We start from the raw sequence: 18776 nt of genomic DNA, 5'->3' as shown, positions 1-18776 counted from the left end.
CCTCCTCCTCCTCCTCTTCTTCTTCTTCTTCTTCTTCTTCTTCTTCTTCTTCTTCTTCTTCTTCTTCTTCTTCTTCTTCTTCTTCTTCTTCTTCTTCTTCTTCTTCTTCTTCTTGCAGGCAGGGGGGCTTATCTTGAGAGATCTTGGCGAGCATTTTTCGTTGGCCCCGAGAACCAGAAGGACCCACCCGAACTACAGCTCCCAGATTGCTCTCTACAAGCCATCCAGGCTGTCCGTCTTGACTCGCATTCCCGTTATGCAAAGCCAGGTTCGGGATCGGAACTACATTTCCCAGTGGGCACTCGTTGTGTACGACGATTCCCGGCCTCGGATGGGGGTGCTGTTAGTACAGGACGGATCTGGGAGCCAGAGGGGTTCCTGTCTCCACGCCAGAGATTGACAGGTTTGTGGAAACCTGGATGAGAGGGCTGTTTGGAGAGTCCCCCAAGGTAAGTCTGGAGCAAGAGGGACTGAAGACAAAGAAAAGGAGGTTTGCCCACTGGCTGTTGTTGGGTGGGAGAAAGATTGGGTGTTGAGCTGGGAGACTGAACAATCAGTGAAGGATAAAGGCTGTACGCGTTGCGGACTTGTGTTTGGAGAATCAGTGCACCTCGTGCGTGTGTGCGGTGGAATAGTGTTTGTGTGTGTTGATTGTGCGTCTTGTCTGGAGTACACAGATAACGTTTTCAATACGTAGGCTGCACTCGTGTCGTCTTTCCGTTGTGGGTAAATGTCACGACTTTTTAAATTGTGGGGAAAAGGAGATGCAGTGTCAAATAGGGAAAACATACCCCCCACCCCCCACCCAAACAAAATAAAATAATTTTGTCCCGTCTTTCAAGTTCATAACTACAATACAGCTAGATCATGTCGGGTGGGTAGCCTGCAGTAGAAGCCCAGGAGTCGAGTCTAGCAGCACACTGAAGACCAGCAAGATTTTTAGCATGTAAGCTTTTGAGAGTCAAGGCTCGCTTCACCAGGTACCAATACAGTACAGCTACAGATTGGTTTTACTTTCTGCCTGACTCAAGCTACATAAAATTCCCAGCCTGGGCAAAAAGCTAATGGTAAATCCATCGACCCTTCTCCGCTTCCATTATGTGGACAACAGTAAACATAATTCACTGTACGAAGGATAAAGCATGATGATTTATTATGTATTAATAATGATTGGTTCGAACCTCAAGCATTGTAAAGTCAAGGAGTCAGTGCATTTTTTAAAACAATTAATTTTGCACTGTGCCTAAAATGTTCTGACCTATTTATTTAAGCTACTTCAGCAATTTGCACTGTGCCTAAAATGTTCTGACCTAGTATTTAAATATTTAAGCTACTTCAGCAAGTGACATGTGCTTCACAGATTTAGGTGTCCAGTTCCTGGAATGTATAGTACTATAAATTAAGTAATTACATAATACCATTTTGCCACAGATTAATCATATAGCCTTTGACATAGTGCAGTGTTTTTCAAACTGTTTTTGGAGAACCCCAAGGGTTCCTGGGAAGGAGAGGTGATATGGTATAGCCCTATCTTGTCAGACCTTGGAAGCTAAGCTTGGTTGGTGCTTGGAAGGGAGACCTCCAAGGAAGACTCTACAGAGGAAGGCAATGGCAAATCATCTCTGCTTCTCATATGCCTTGAAAGCCCCTTGCTGGAGTCACTGTATGTTAGTTGTGACTTTACACACACACAAAGTTTTTGGATGCTTTGTGAGGAAAGGGTAGGGTTGCCAGGTCTGGGTTGGAAAATACCTGGAGACTTTGGGGGTAAGTGCAGGAGAGGTTGGGTTTTGGGGAGGGGAGGGAACCTCAGCATGGTATAATGCCGTAGAGTCCACCCTTCAAAGCAGCCATTTTCTCCAGGGGTGCACTCCACCAATGTTCACTGTGAAAAATTTATTCAAGTCCAATTACAGTCCACAAATTTGCTTCTTCTTCTTTTTGTTTCTTTATTTTACGTCATGCAGTGCTGCTGCTGCTTCCAACAATTGTCATGCGACTGCAAATTTCATGAGAGCCAGTAGATGCCAAGAAAATGCAAGATTAATTCTGAGTAGGAGACGTAGAGCGTGGGCTCCAAGTATAAAGTGACCTGACGAAGCATTGAGGGAAACAGATTGTGTACCTGGGAAATCTGCAGTCTCATGACAATTGTTGGAAGCAGCAGCAGCACTGTATGACGTAAAATAAAGAAAGAAGAAGAAGAAGAAGCAAATTTGTGGACTGTAATTGGACTTGAATAAATTTTTCACAGTGAACATTGGTGGAGTGCAACCTTGGTTGAGTCACTGTGGTCCATTTGTGGCTGGAATTTTCTCCAGGGGAGTTGATCTCTGTCAGCTGGAGATCAGTTGACAAGTTTAGTATGGCAGATACATGTTCAAGAAGCATAGCATACATTCATGTTTCGTTCTTTTGGTGGCCAAGAGGCTTAACAATTGCCCTGCATGAACTGGGTGTGCAACCTAGAATATGTCTAGGATTCTCTGCAGTAGTTCTGTAGCAGACGAACTGATGTGGGGAAATATCCCTGAAGGTCAAAAGTTTGAAAAACCCTGGCATTTTTCTTTGAGATGCGGCCTTTAATTTGCCCAGAAGTGTAAAATAAAAGTTACGTTGAGAGATGCAACACTTAATTCAACTCTGTCTCTCAAGGATTAGAGATTAGGATGGAAAAGGCCAGAGGGGTGTATTTATTGGTCTATTGGTAGCTGCCATCATTCAAGAATAAAGAGATGATGACCGTCTGAGGAATACCAAGTGGAAGCACCCATGATATACAATATGAGCACAGTTCATTGGACTTCTGATAATTAAGAGTGGAAGCCTATACATGTTTACTCAGAAGTAGGTGCCACTTTTATTAATTGGATTTTATTCCCAGGCAAGTGTGCTGCCAAGGGCCCCAATCACATGGCAAAGTTGCCGCGGGAGAGGCACAGATGGTGGGCAGATTATCCGGGCGCGATCACACCCCAACATCTGGGAAGTGGAGGGCACCGGTGGTTTACCGCCGACAATGCACCTTAAAAAACTAGTACCTCCAAGGTACTAGTAAATGTTTGTCACGGGCTGCCTCCAGACGCCCATGGTGTGATCGCACCAGTGCGCAGCATTCCCTGCCGGCGCCGAGGGAAGGACCCGTGGTGTGCCGCCGGCGCGTCTGATCGCGTAATCGCGCATCGAACTGCGCCGGGGCAATTAGCTACGCCTCCCCCCCGCGACATCCGGCCTGTGTGACCGGGGCCTTAATTGATTATGTAGGAAGTGAAGGATTCAGCATGTAAAGTACAGCTTGACAGAGTAAAGTATTGTGCCTGTTAGATTCAGGTGGATAGCTGTGTTGGTCTGAAGCAGCAGAACAAAGTTTGCACATGAAAGCTTATACCTTGAATTAAACTTTGTTGGCCTTAAAGGTGCCACTGGACTCAAAATTTATTGTGCCTGTGGTTTATGTATAATATCACTGAAAAAGTGATTTAAGAAATTAAATCATCAACTCTGGTTTAGGACAGAGAAGTTCCTATAACCCTTCTTTTCTTCCTGTGGTTAAATAAGAGGTCGAATCTTTTGTCCAGAGACAAGTAGCAACCACTTAACCTTGATTGCATATATTTGAAGCCAGGGCATAATGACAGATACAGAATGAAATGAAGCTGCTTGCTTCAAACATATTGTCATAAATTTGAAAGCTCAGGCAATGTAGATGAATATATACATACTCCCTCTTTCCATTGCTTCTGCAGTATATTATTACTATATAAGATGAACCCTGACCAATGGCCCTTCTGGTCCATTGCTCTGTTTCTCACGAGCATGTTTCTCTAACAAGTCCATACACAGGGCATGAAAGCAACAGGCCTTCCTTTGCTGCTGCTTTCCAGCTACTGGCAGGCAAGAGTAGAGTTGCCAACATCCAGGTGGGGCCTGGAGATCTCCCAGAATTACAAATGATCTCCAGACCATGTGAATCAGTTCCCTTGGAGAAAATGGCTGCTTTGGAAGGTGGACTGTATGGTGTTATACCCCACTGAGGTTCCTTTCCTTCCAAATCCTGTTTGATGTAGTGGTTAAGTGCGCGGACTCTCATCTGGGGGAACCTCCACTTGCACCTGCTGGATGACCTTGGGCAAGCCATAGATCTGGCACAACTGTTCTTGAAAAAGAGCAGTTTCTGTCAGAGCTCTCTCAGCCCCACAGTTTCTGTCAGAGCTATCACAGGGTGTCTGTTGTGGGGAGGGGAAGGGAAAGGAGTTTCTAAGCTGCTCTGAGACTCCCTTGGGTAGTGAAGGGCAGGGTATAAATCCAATCTCCTCCTCTTCCTTCTTCCCAGGATCTACTCCCAAATGTCCAGGAACGTCTTAACCCAGAGCCGGCAATCCTAGTAGAGGCATTCTGCCTCTGAGTGTTTAGCCATCACGGTTGATCGGCTGTGATCTATCCTCCATGAATCCTCAAAAATAGTAACATTCTAAGACTAAAAGGAATGTGAAAATAATGAAGTCTACTGCAATATATTGATGCATCTGTGTTGTCTCTAAAGATCAGCAGTTGCCTCAGAATGGCACCATAGAGTGCAGTTTTAAAGATTTTATTTTACACTCATTGCTACTGCCTAGTTTTCCTGCAGAGGTTATTTTTTGAGAGCATAGATATGTTGCCTATCCCTCATTGTTAGGAGCAACTGTTTTGACTGAGAAGTCAGTTCCATCTCACTATATTCAGAGGGGTGGGAAGTAGTGAAGAGGACCTTTAAAAAGCCTCATCCTCAGAGTGAAAGAGGAGAGCGCAAAAGTGGGTTTGAAGCTCCACATCAAAAAAACTAAGATTATTCAGGTATTTCCCAACCCAGAGTTGGCAACCATAAATATTTTTCAGTGGGGCTTACGTGTGCGAAAGTGCCCTTAGGCACAGTCCTAAGAACGCTATCCTGGAACTAAGCTCCACTAAATAAGATGGAAATTATTTCCCTAAACAGCATGATAAAAAGTAGAGACATCACCCTGCCAACAAAAGTCCGCATGGTCAAAGCAATGGTATTCCCAGTAGTCATGTATGGCTGTGAGAGTTGGACTATAAGGAAGGCCGAGCGCCGAAGAATAGATTCTTTTGAACTATGGTGCTGGAGGAGACTCTTGAGAGTCCCTTGGACTGCAAGAAGAACAAATCAGTCAATCCTCAAAGAAATCAACCCTGACTGTTCCCTGGAAGGCCAGATAATGAAACTGAAGCTCAAATACTTTGGCCACCAAATGAGAAGGGAGCACTCACTGGAGAAGACCCTGATGCTGGGAAAGATTGAAGGTCAAAGAAGACGGGGACGGCAGAGGATGAGATGGTTAGACAGTGTCATAGATGCAACAAACATGAAATTGAGCAAACTTCAGAGGACGGCGGAAGACAGGAAGGCCTGGTGTGATCTGGTCCATGGGGTCACGAAGAGTCGGACTCGTTGTGTGGCTAGGATTTCAGTCAGATTACCATGTTGGAGCAAGCAGTAGCTAAGAGGCAGCAAAAGCAGGAATCTGTTGATGCTATAAAGACTAACATTTATTGTGGAATAAATAAGCTTCCATTGACTAGATCCCACGTTGTCTGATGCACAAAATTAATGCAAGACATTAGTCAAATAGTGAGTGACCTTTTGGCTGCAGAGAAAGGGTGGGGTGATGTCTCCTTATTTAAAATCCGAGGGTCAGGGTCCAGCCAGCAATTCACTGATTGGCCACTTGTATTATAATTAGATGATGATCGCAAGATACTTCCTGTTTACAAGACAGCCATAACCTGTTGAAAGGTCGTGTTGTAATGCTAGGATGTTTGTGATCTGCTATGAAGTTGTGTCCTAGTTAAGTGTCCCAAGAAAGTTTTGGTACTGAGCTGTTAATATTTCTCAACAATAAGTGAAGTAGTTTTCAAACATTGTTATGATATTTTTAAAAAGGCTGTTATAATTGAGACTCTCCTCTTCTTTATTGTTCCCCATACCTATCCAGTTATTCTGTTTATTGCACAAGGAAGCAAAACTGAGATTTTCCTGCCTTGCCATACCTTATGAACATGTAGGTATGACAGTGGAACCCTTCCCCCTGTAGTTAAAGATGTTGCTGTTTTGTTGGAAGTGTGGAGACAGCTCTTTTATAGAGTGCATATGTAAATTTGCGCTGCATAGTTTATTATTCCTGGACACAAAAAGCAATCCTAAGCAAGTGTACTTGAAAATAACTTAGGGTTGCCACCAGTGTTCCCTCTAAGCTGAGTTAGTGTGAGCTAGCTCACGGTTTTTTAGCCTCCGGCTCACACATTTTGGTCTTAGCTCAGGAAGGATGGCTCCAAAGCAAACTAATGTATGCAGTAGCCAAACAGCTCGCTCACAACTTTAATGCCAGTAGCTCACAAAGTAGAATTTTTGCTCACAAGACTCCACAGCTTAGAGGGAACATTGGTTGCCACCCAGCCTCCAGGTGGGGGTCTGCAGATCTGGCGACAAAGATCAGTTCCCCTGGAGAAATGGCTGCTTTGAAGGGTAAACTGGATAGCTTTATACCCCAATGAAGTCCTGTCCCTTCTCAAACCCCTCTCCCTGGGCTCCACCCCCCAATTATTCAGGTATTTCCCAACCCAGAGTTGGCAACCATAAATATTTTTCAGTGGGGCTTACGTGTGGGAAAGTGCCCTTAGGCACAGTCCTAAGAAGGCTATCCTGGAACTAAGCTCCACTTAATAAGATGGAAATTATTTCTAAGTAGACTTGCTTAGGATTGCGCCTTCATTAACCACCCTTTTGTCTTTTCAGTGAGCGTGACTTAAATCTCTAAAATGTCTCTTGGTTTTATCCCAGGGGATTTTATTGTGGTTCAGCTCATGGTCTTTAGGCTGATAGAGCTGTATCGTTAAAGTAAAGAAGGAACTGGTATGTTGATATTTTTAATTATTCTGGTAGATGTGACAGTGCTTCTCTCCCTGAGACCACCTGGGAGAGCTACTGCCAGTCTGAGAATGGTCTGATTCGCTATAAGGCAGCTTCATGTGTGTTCTTAGTAGTTGGAATGCAAGATTTCCACGTACATCCCCCCTATGCCTCGTTTGCTGTCGTTCACTCATGGAAGCCTTGTGGATGAATGTGCCATTATTATTGGCCCAAAGTCTGTCATTTGATCTGACTTGATTAATGTTAGCGTTATTATCTGTTGATTCTGATATTTGCCTACATTTAGTGCTGGCCTTTATTCTTTTCTCTGTAACAGGAATGAACTTCTAAATGCCTTTATACATTTCTGAATGGAATAAAACTCCTGACGTTTTATTGAGTCTCGGCTAAATGCACGCGTCTCCATAGTAACACTGTATTTCCCTCCTCCCTCTTTCGGGAGTGGCGGGGGGAGGGACACGCAAAAGAGCCCGACCTTTTTCTGGTTCCTTATTGCGCTTGCTCTGTTCCTTCGGAGTTGCGCGGAAAGGCGCATGCGTTTCCCTCCTCCCTCAACCCCCCCTCCCTTCCCCCTCGTTGCCGTCTGGCTCCTTGCATGCCCGAGGGAGGCAGAGTAGTCGGGCGCGCGTGCGCATTGGCTCCCTGGCCGGTGTCTCGCTGCCGCTGCCTTCGCCCGAGAATCCCTTAGCTTCCTGGTGGCCGGAGTGGCCTACCGTCTTCCCCCGTCTGTCACCGCCTGGGTCAGCTCCGCCGCCGCCACGGACTCCGAAGGTCCCAGGCCGGCAAGTATAGAAGCTCATGTTGGGGGAGAGTCATTCACCTTCTCCCCTGCGCCGTATTCTGGGGTCCCTTCTCACCCCTCTTTCTGAATTGCAAGCTCCTTTTGCCCCGCGATTCTTATGCCCGTCCTTGTTCCTCCCCTCCTGGTCTTTCCCATCTAGGTGTTTGCTCTCCCACCCTAAGATGTAAACTAGGCGTAGCAAAGAATATACCTGTATAGAGACACTGTCTGTGGGATACATTTTGTTACAGCCCCTGTTGTGCCTTCTGAGAATGTGAAGCTGCCCTAGAGCCACATAATATAAGGGATTCATATTTCAATACGGTGGATGGGCAGTCAGGCAAAATGGGTCTGATCCGGCAGTGCTGTTCTTATGCTGTTTCTCCTAATGAACATGTGATATGCGATGAATGTGTATCAACGTAATATATAAATATCCTCTGTTATGCCATTGTAAGGCAGCTTCAAATGTTGATATAGCATTTATATTACAGACGGTGAGCCCCCTAATGAACATTTGCGGTTGCTGTAATAGCACCACAGTGTATTTATGTTATAGGCAGTGTGGCTTCTGATGAATGTTGAAAGCTGCTTTCTACTGAGCCATACCATTGATCTGCCTAGCTTAGCATTACTGGACTGGCAGGGGCTCTGTAGGGTCTTGGGCAAAGAAATGCTTTTCCTAACACCCACTACCTGAAGGCCTTTTAAACTGGGGGTGCCATAGGTTGAATTTGAAATTTTCTGCATGAACTTCAAGTGGGCTTCTGGGCTTCAGCCCCTCTCAGAAGTAATTTGTTTGCTGAGACTTGCATCTTTCCATGCTCATGTCCAACTTCTTTTCTGCCTTGGAGGCCCTTTCCCCAAGCACACTTTTCTGGCCTCTGCTGTGCACAAATCCACCTTTACAAACAAAAGTTGTCTCCCAAAGTGGCTTGTAGTCATTAAAATCCAGCTCACAATGCTGCTTTCAGGCACTGTGCAGCAATTAAAATAAGACACAATGGAGTGTTCCCTCTAAGCTGAGTTAGTGTGAGCTAGCTCACAGTTTTTTAGCCTCCAGATCACACTTTTTTGTCTTAGCTCAGGAAGGATGGCTCCAGAGCAAACTAATTTATGCAGTAGCCAAGTCACTTGCTCACAGCTTTAATGCTAGTAGCTCACAAAGTAGAATTTTTTGCTCACAAGACTCCACAGCTTAGAGGGAGCATTGGACACAAGCCCTGTCCCCAGGCTTTCAAAAGTTAAAAGTTGTGACACACCAGGAAAGGGGAGTGGAAGGAGAAGGTTGGTTTGATGTGGCCTGAACCAGGAGGCAAGTTATTGTTTGCAGTTCATGTTCATTTGGCTTCAGATGAATGTTCAGTAGCTGGTGTTCTTGTTGGGATGAATGTGGGGCCAACTGTCCAGCAGCTCTGATTGGTAATATGCCACAGGGATTTTTCCTTTTTGAGGAAAAAGGTCATTCTCTTGATTAGTAATATGCCACAGGGACTTTTTCCTTTTTTGAGGAAAAAGGTCATTCTGGCACATATCTTGTGGCATATATGGCATGAGTGCTTGCACCCATTTCCGCACCCTACAGTTCCCCCCACTGTGGCTGTCCTCCTTTTCTTGGAGCCTGTTGCTACTTTGACCCTCTTGAAGTGATCTTCCTGATTCTCAGCCATTGCTGTAATTCTGGGTTGGTCTGTCTCTGATCTAATTGACACTGTAAGGATGAATCTGTATCTTGGCTCTACCACTTCGGACTGCTAGTAGGAGCTCATAGGATGGAATGCTCCCCCAGACAAAAACCCTTCCCTGCAGATGGAAGTCTTGTGTGTTGGGGGAGAACCCTAGGCTTTGTGATATTTAGTTTTCTATGTAGAGGAAATGCACGTTGGTTTTTGGTTTGGTTTTTTTTTGCTCATGGGAGTATTCCATGGTGTGAGCCCCACCTGGAGCCTGAAATGATTAATCTTCCCCCCCCCCTTCAGGTCACAGCTGATTTATGGCCACCCCATGGGGTTTTCAAGGCATGAAATGTTCAGAGGTGGCTTGCCATTGCCTGCCTCTGTGTTGCGACTCTGATATTCCTTGATGGTCTCCCTTCCAAGTACTTACCGGGCCAACCATGTTTAGCTTCTGAGCTCTTACAAGATTGGGCTAGCTTGGCCTATCCAGGTCAATCTTAGATGCACGTTTTCCACCTCAATGAGAACTAAGCCTTAGTGCACACTATTTCCTCCCCAAATGGCCTGGCTCCATGATTCATCTTGGAGCAGCCACACCTTAGCCACAGAAATAAACGGAACAGAAATATGTCAATTATCACTGATTATTTAACTTTTTAAAAGATGTGAGTTGGCCCCCCGAGGAGAGTTTAATTGTGTTAAATTAGTGTTAGCATAATGACTAAGAGATGGTGATGTGAATCAGGAAGTCCCCATTGCCCGTTCTCACTTAAGCCATGTAGTTTGCTCAGTCTTTCTCCTATACCGGTGAAAATACTGACCTGGTAGAGGAAAGTACCGCCAAGCTGCAGCCGATTTCTGTCGATCCTTTATCAGTTTCAAGGCAAGAGGTGGTTTGCCATTGCCTGCCTCTGTGTAGCAACCCTGGACTTCTTTGTCGGTTTCCCATCCAGGTACTGGGACATCCCTGCTTCGCTTCTAAGATCTGACCAGATCTGGCTAGCCTGGGCCAGTGCTCACCTACCTTGTGTAGTATTGTAACGCCTGTTGAGATAATACATGGGAAGTGCCATCCTGAATTTAAATGTGGACTTAAATTTGGTTTTAGGGTTTTTAATTGGATTTCATGGAAATTGTACTATTGGATTGTATTTATTGAACTGATGTGTAATTTGTTGTCGAAGGCTTTCACGGCCAGAGTTCATTAGTTGTTGTAGATTTTCCATTCTATATGGCCGTGGTCTTGGCCTTGTAGGACGCGACGGTTTGCCAGCAGCTGTGACTGGCATCCTCAGAGGTATAACACAGAAAGATGGAGTACTCTCTGTGTCAATGGTAGGCAGGTAATTTGTATCTACTCAGGAAGGTGGGGTTGTCTTGTAGGATGTGTAATTGTTTTATTGTTCTTCTGGTACAATATAATCTGCTCTGAGCCCATGAAATAAATAAATAAATGCATACATTATTGTTTTATTGTTCTTCTGGTACAATGTAACCTGCTCCGAGCCCATGAAATAAATAATAGCCTGCCCTTTTTTGCTGAGACTCTAGGCAGATAACTGGATTAAAAAAATAATGCACTCTTATAGCATAAGATATCCAATGAGCAATGCTATTGGACAAGGATTACAGAATTAGCAGAGAATGTGAACCACAACTGCCTAGGCAAGGTAGAATGAGATTACCAAGGCAGAACAGTACTGTAAAATCGAGGTGATACCTAGAATAATCATTGTAGTGAACGTCAGTTCTGTTCCATTATAATAGTGCCCTCCCAGACTGTTTCTATTCCAATACAGCTCTAATCCCTCTATAAAAATGCCATCATGAACGTTTCTGTATTTATTAGCATGTTGAAGGTTGGCCTTGGTGAGCTCAGTTAATGTTTAGAAGCATTCCTCATCACTTGTATATGCTGTGAACATTATTTTCACTACAGCACTCATGAACTTGCTAGGAACAACATTATCCTTGTTGTTTTGGTAAAATGAAGATGAATGAATAATGAGATCAGCATAACAATCTGTTCTCAAGTGGGCGAAGAGGATGAGTCAGTGAGTTTTGTCTATGCTATCTTCTCTAAGGTGCTCTTGAGTAACATTTCGTATTCTGGAGCTGGACAGTCACTTGACTTAGACTGAAAGGATTTTGTTAGGACATAGTCCGTGCTTGTCAATGGAGACTTCCGGGAATTTATGGGCACATTTGTCATCTACTTCTCAGAGCTCCTTGCAGTGGTCAGTAAGTAGCATCACCCTTTGCTGAGATATGAACAAACTGAGGCAGAGTTTGAAAGGGGTTTAAGTTTGCAATTAGGTGTTAAGGCTTGCGGGCCTTGGCTAATCTGAATTATTCTTAGTGAAATTTATGGCATGGGACAGTAAGGCCACTTTTAAAAACTACTTTGAGTCTGATTTAACATTCAAACCTTTCTTCAGGGAGGCATGTAAATACTGTGAAAACAATAGAACTTTTATGCCCTTGACCTTTGCTCATTCGCAGAACCGTAATTCTCATGGCTTCTTTGAATGGGAGTAGTCAGTTACTGGGTATAAAGCTGATTTAAATGTATACTAGTACAGCCATGCCCTAAGGGAGTCAACAGACTTGCATCTAATGGATCCTTTTCTGCACCATTAGTAGCTTAACAGGTTGAAACTAGCGCTGAGTAAATGAGATGGGAGGGGGGGATATTCCATTATGGAAACAAAACATGGAATGTGTGCTGTCCTGTCATTAGTGGAAGATGGTTTCATGGTCATGCATTTAAGTTTACTAAGAACCTTTCCTACAACTGAAAATGAAAGGTAGTACACAGATATTTATTAATAATACACAACAGTGTAAGGTTTTGTACAGTGTGATATTTAACATTCAAGATGAGTCAGAAATCTATTTTCTCTTTCAGTTTGAGTCTTTCTCCTTCCATTCTCTCTTTGCCAAATTGCTAATAGGAACTATTTATTCACTAGAGATCATATTCGATCTGTTTTGAATAAAGGTGTGACGCACAGGAATGGCGACCTACTTTCTGTCTGTTACATCTTGTCCTTCCTCCAAGGAGATCTGGGTGGCATACATGGTTCTCCCCTTTTCTTTTTTGTCCTCACCACAATCTTGCCAGGTAGGTTATGGTGGGAGAGAGGAACTGCCTGAGGTCATCTAGGGATTTGATTTGAATGTGGGTCTCCTCTGTCCTAAGTTCAACACGAACCTCTTTCAAGTCTGGAACCACTGGGCAATTCTGCATTGGCTTTTCCCTCTGTTGTTTTACCAAACCCACGTTGGAACAGAAATTCCCCTCTGCATTGCATGCCGCTTTCACTTTCTTTGTTCATCGGGTTTTATGGTACCCTGCACACTGCACGCCGCTTTTACTTTCCTTGCTCATCAGGTTTTATGGTACCTTCTGCATAGATTGATGGCCATTCAGGGGTGACTTCGCAATCAGTAAGGTGTTGCCCCAGGATATTTCAATGTGGTTTTGAGCTGCACCTTTGGTAAAACAACAGAAGGAAAAGCCAATGCAGAATCACCCATTGTGTCAATACCATTTCAGTTACAACAAGTCTTGAATGCACAGCACCTTCTTGGTTCATCCCCATTCTCCCTTGAAGCCCCTTGTGTCTGGACCTCCCTCTCCAGAATGCTACGCTTCATTCAGACCTCTCCCTGGTACCCACTTTTTCTATGCAGTTTAGGCCTTAAATAACTGTTTTTGTTCTCACCCCCATCTGAAGCCTAGGTTCAAGGAACTGCATTTGCTGACACTTCACTCTTTTTTATTATTGCTTTCGTTCCCCCTTCCTTTGGTATCTTCACAGCTATAGACAGTTATAGAGCCAGCATGGTGCAGTGGTTAACGTGTTGGACTAGGATCTGAGAGATCCAGAACTGAATTCCCACTCATGCCATGGAAGTTTGCTGGGTGATCTTGGGCCAGTCACACACTCCTCAATCTAACCCACCTCACAGGGTTGTTGTAAGGATAAAACGGAGGAGAGAGGAATGATGTAAGCCTTGGGATGAAAGGAGAGATATAAATAAAGTAAATACATTTAGATGGTAAGTTTCTCCTGACAGAGACCTTGTATGTGTTTGTATGTGCAAATGTCATTGCTGCATTCCTAATCCTAAGTTGCCGCCTCGACATTTGCCAGGAGCTTTCTTGGGGGCAGTAAGAGGTGAGAGGTGTGAGGGGGAGTTGGTGTGAGGGAGTGGTGATGTGGTGGACATTTCTTCAGGTCCATGAGAGAGGCACGCATCGAAATGGCTCCTAGAAATGTCCTTTACTATCTCCCCATAAACATTCATACCCTGGCCCTGCTCCTACACCTGACAGACACCGGTGTTGGGTGGGATTGTATTTAAAGGCATTGGCCTGTCTGGTTTTTTTTTTGGGGGGGGTTGTATTTAAAGGCATTGGGGAGTGCTAAGGCAATCCTGCTGAGCAGACCTCCCCGTGGTTGTAAGCATCCCACCTCCTCTCCTACACCTGACAGGCAGCTGCCTGTCCAGTGTAGGAGGAGTATTAGAACCCACTGTGGAGGTGGGGCTGCACCCGACAGACAACCGCCTGTTAGGTGTAGGAGGTGGGGGAAGTGTGTTGGAAGCCATCGGAGAGGCTGGGCCAGCAGCATTCCTGAACCTCACAGGTGCCTGTTGGCCACTCCCGATTTCCTCAACTGTCATTAGCTGTCTGCAATCCCCTGTAACTGTTGGGGTTTTTTTACCTCAGAACTCTGAGCTCTGCAGCTGACCAATCAGAGAGTGGGGGGTGCAGGGAGCCGCAGCCGCATAGGAATCAATGGGGGGAGCACATTTTCCCCACATTCTCCTGGCAGCCACATAGGAATCAATGGGGGGAACACATTTTCCCCCTTTTGACCCACTTAGGGGTCGAATTTCTAAAAAATCCCTTCTTAGTGAGCTATGCCACGGTGGGAGCGCTCCCCCCAAATTTGGTGTCTCTAGGTGCAGCGGTTTGGGTGTTGATTTTACGGTGAGGGGACTTTCTTTTGTATATATAGAAGTGACATACAAGGATGGTGATAATTTCAGAGGTGGAGGCATGTTAGTCTGTTGCAACGAAACAAAACGGGGAGTCTTGTGGCGACAGAATTTTACTGCACGGGAGCTTCCTGAGTAGTGGTGAGCCAGGCACACACTCTCAGCCTAACCTACTTCAGATAATTGTTGTGAGAATAAAATGGCGGAGAGGAGAGCATTGTATGCCGATTTGGGTCTCCACTAGGGAGGAAGGTGGGGTATAAATTTAATAACAAAATCCAACAAAGTGGGTTCTAGTCCATGAATGCTTGTATTGGAATACGGTCTTGTGGTGGGTACTTCCACAGTACCATCCTAAACAGAGATAAAAGGTAAAGGTAAAGGTTTCCCTTGCTCGAAAGCCAGTTGAGTCCGACTCTAGGGTTGCGGTGCTCATCTCCGTTTCAAAGCCGAAGAGCCAGCGCTGTCCGAAGACGTTTCCGTGGTCTTGTGGCCGGCATGACTAAACACCAAGGCGCACGGAATGCTGTTACCTTCCCACTGAAGTGGTACCTATTTATCTACTTGCAATTTCTTGCTTTCGAACTGCTAGGTTGGCAGGAGCTGGAACTAGAGACGGGAGCTCACTCCATCGTGCGGCACCCGGGTCTCGAACTGCTGAACTACTGACCTTCCACAGCCTGCAGTTCAGCATCTTAACCACTTGAGTCACCGCAGCTCCAAACAGAGATACTCTCTTCTAAATTATACGCAATCTGTTGATCAATCTTCAAGCTGATTAGCTCTGAAAATTCTCTCCTGGAACCTAGCTGGTTGGTTTCCTCATATTTCATCCTGTGAGGTGCGAGAGTTCATCAGTGCCCATGGTGCCATTTTGCTGCAAGAACTGTGGTGTAAAGGACATATTTATTTCTCTAGGTTTGCATCGTATATTACTCCTGCTATCCCAAGCTTGAAGGGAGGCAGACCTAAGGGTGGCCTCGCTTGTCGGATTTCCTCTTGTTTTAGATGCCAGAGCCTAGAGTTGATTTTAAACCTAGATCTCTTTTAAATCCACTGTTGTCAGTGGGCTTAGAAGCGTGTAGCAAACCAAGTGTATTCTAATTGGACCCATGCATTGTTTTCAGAATTCATAGGCACCCACCAATATGTTATCTGTGCTGTGGAATATCTTTTGCTCATACTTTTATGTCCAGTTAAATAATCACAGATGGTATCATCCTCTTCAGAAGTTTTTCCCCTTGGTCAGCCCCACTTTATATCATTTGTTCATCATTGCTTTGCTACCTTTTACATTGTCAGGAAGTACATTTCCAGACTGAGTTTGGTTTTTGCTACCTTTTACATTGTCAGGAAGTACTACATTTCCAGACTGAGTTTGGTCACTGTTGTGCTGCATAGGGATACAGACACATCTGCAAGGCTTTGCTTTGGTTGATGCAACAACTGTGATTTGAGTCAGAGAGAGATGTTTCACAACAAAGGTGCATGAAAGACAGAGTTTCAGGCCTTGTGTCTGAGCTTTCAGCTCCCGCCCCCCGATTCTGCAGATCAAATTTTAGAGGAGTGGAGTAGAAAAAAAAAATGGAGATTAAGGTTTAGCAGACCAGAATGGTTGGCGCTAGTTTGGTGTATCTGTGTGAGAGGGAGATGTTTGGGGATATTAAAGTCACACTTGCAACCCAGGCCACCCTCCCCTGCGTCAATTAAGTTGTCCCAAAGTATTGCCAGTATACAAATGTGTATCATTGCTTCTGTAATGTTAACCTGCATTTTCCTCCCTTCTTTCTCTCAGACTCCACCAATTTCCCATCTCTTCACCATGAGAGAGGTTGGGGTTCACTTCTTCCCTTCACCCTGTAGTTGATAGTTTTGGATTTGGAGGCGATGCTGGAGTAGAGATGGCAGATAGTGTCAAGATCTTCCTTAATGATCTCATCAGGGTAAGTCTTCCGCCACCCCCCATAACAAAAGGTGGCGAAGAATATATGTGGGGTGAAAATAGAGCTCTGAGTCTTTCAGTATTACATGTTGGGTTTTGAAATCTGTGGATGAGGGTATTTGAAAGCCAAGGCAAAAGAGGGACTGATAGCCTCCATGGGAGGCAGTGGACGGGTTTGATGAGGGACAATTGGCACGAAGCAAAATCCTTCCCAGTGCAAATCTCCCTGGAGTCCCATTCTGAGAAGTTGTCTATGAGCTTACGCTTCAGTTCCTTCCATTTGTGTAGTGCATATTCCTGAAGCCTCTTTTCCCCTTATCACTACTGTCCTGTTTTCATAAAATGAACTGGTCCCTTCTCATTCTCCTAAAACACAAACATGGGTCTCATCCTGCAAGTTTGGACTCTTGATGTCTAAAGTGGAGCACTTCATTCTCCTTTTCCTTTTAGCCTTTCCTCCACTCTTAACCCCATGAATAGGGATTCCATCTATTTGCTTATGCAAGGGATAACCCGCTTGCCAGCAGTGCTGCTCAGTCTGAATTAGGACCTCCTGATGGTGCTTCGGAGTAACAGAGGGAGGGGATTGGTCATGGACCCTTCAGCCGCATCTCTTTAGAGCGTTATTTGAACCCCTCCTCCTGTCTCCTTTTGCTTTGGCTGCTTCCTCCTCTGTCTTTCTTGGGATGGTAATAATATGCATACTTGCATGGGAACAGGTCTCAATGAATTAAATCGATTTTACTACTGAGTAAACATGTCCAGGCTGTTAGATTGTGAATCCCTTTCTGGCCTGTGTTGGGTTCTCAGTTTTATTTTCTGAGCAACACTAGGCAGGCTGTCAGAAGTAATAAATAGTAGGAGTATTTTTGTCAGTGCTCCTCTTTCTTAGCTTTAGAAATAAGTCCGTGGAAGTTACAGGTCCACCCAGCCATATACAGCCTATGCTAGCCATAAGCCACCTAAACAGAGTTTCCTGGCCTGATTGCATGGATTTTTACTCATCTCTGGTGAATATTGGCACAGTCTTCAAAATGTAAAATAATAGTATTGCTTTCTTGTGGGTCATGTGCTATTGACGCCTATCAGTTTGAATTAGACTAAGCAGTAATGGGACTGAGCCTTAGTTTTGTGGTAGACCATGCAGAGAGTTTCCTGGCCTGATTGCATGGATTTTTACTCATCTCTGGTGAATATTGGCACAGTCTTCAAAGTGAAAAATATAGTACTGCTTTCTTGTGGGCCATGTGCTATTGATGCCTATCAGCTTGAACTAGACGAAGCAGTAATGGGACTGAGCCTTAATTTTGTGGTAGACCATGCAGTCCTTTTTCGCCACACAGGAAAAATGAGAAGGCGATTACTCTGGCTACTTGAAAGTGTTGGATTACGCCAAAGTTAGAAGGAATTACATGATGCCAAAGGAAGAGATTGATTGCTTTTCTGGTGTTCATTTTGTGCTTAAAACAACAAATGCTTTTGTTCTCGATCAGGGGGCTGCTAAAAAAAGGTTGTTTTTTTTAATGCCCACAGTATAGGAGGTTTCCCCCCCCAGTGCTCTCCCAACTCTCCCAATTTTTCCACTCAGACATTTTCATGCTGTACATTTGGAATGAAGGACATGAAGTTTAATACAAAGCTTTTCTTGCTGCAAGAGAAAAAATATTGCATAGGAGATTTTTCAGTGCTCTTTCCCATTTCTGAATTCTCTTTCACATTAATATTTCTGTCCCTCTAGGTTTTGAAGGTAGGTTTTAAATATGTGTAGATGTGAATTTTCAGGAGCCAACAAGAGCTGAGAAGGATTTCTCTCAGTTGAGCACAGACCTATAGTGTTGTATATACGTATTTGTCAATTCCTATGATTGTAACTTAACTATTATACTATAACGCTTCATAAGCTGTGTTGCTTACATTTGCATAATTAAGACAAGTAGTGCATGTTGTAAAATGTAGTTTTTGGTTCAAAATTTGGATTTTCTTGTCAAAGAACGTAGAGTTTGGATTCCATATTGGTGCAAATTCCAATTATGCTAGCACCACTATCATTTAATCACATTCTGTGTCTTCAGGTTAGTTACTGATGTATTTACTGATACCTGATAAAGTACAGAAATGTCTCTCATTCACTTTTGTTTCACAGTCCCATCCAGCATGTTGAATGTAGGCCTGGTGCTTTTTTTTATTTGTGCAGGGAATTAAGGATTCCATATGGGGGATTTGCACAATCTCCAAGCTCGATGCTCGAATCCAGCAGAAAAGGGAAGAGCAACGGAAAAGAAGAGCGAGCAGCATCCTTGCTCAGCGAAGAGCACAGAGCGAGGAGAGGAAGCAGGAGAAGTGAGTAAAGAAGTGAGACTGGTTGGGGAGTTGGGTGGGTTCTTCTGAAAAAATGTTTTTCAATTTACCAAGATGAGAGTGATTTCCCAACCAGAG

At 44.4% G+C, this 18776-nt stretch overlaps 1 protein-coding gene across 2 annotated transcripts in view; it reads left to right on the top strand.

Annotated features, from left to right (window-relative positions):
• Positions 1-310: 310 nt before the first annotated feature.
• Positions 311-18776, top strand: part of EI24 (etoposide induced 2.4) — a 32730-nt gene continuing 14264 nt past the window's right edge. The window contains exons 1-3 of one of the 2 annotated variants that reach the window (XM_015419967.1): positions 311-449; positions 16194-16341; positions 18535-18680. In XM_015419967.1, the coding sequence (XP_015275453.1) occupies positions 16300-16341; positions 18535-18680 (188 nt within the window). In that variant the 5' untranslated portion in view covers positions 311-449; positions 16194-16299. The remainder of the gene's footprint in view (positions 450-16193; positions 16342-18534; positions 18681-18776) is intronic. The other variant, XM_015419968.1, reaches the window with a different exon arrangement.

This window comes from Gekko japonicus, unplaced genomic scaffold (genome assembly GCF_001447785.1).
Source record: "Gekko japonicus isolate JY-2015 unplaced genomic scaffold, Gekko_japonicus_V1.1 scaffold4346, whole genome shotgun sequence".
Lineage (NCBI taxonomy): Eukaryota > Metazoa > Chordata > Lepidosauria > Squamata > Gekkonidae > Gekko > Gekko japonicus.
The sequence above is the reverse complement of the archived record's forward strand: the minus strand, read 5'-3'. Positions and strand labels throughout refer to the sequence as shown.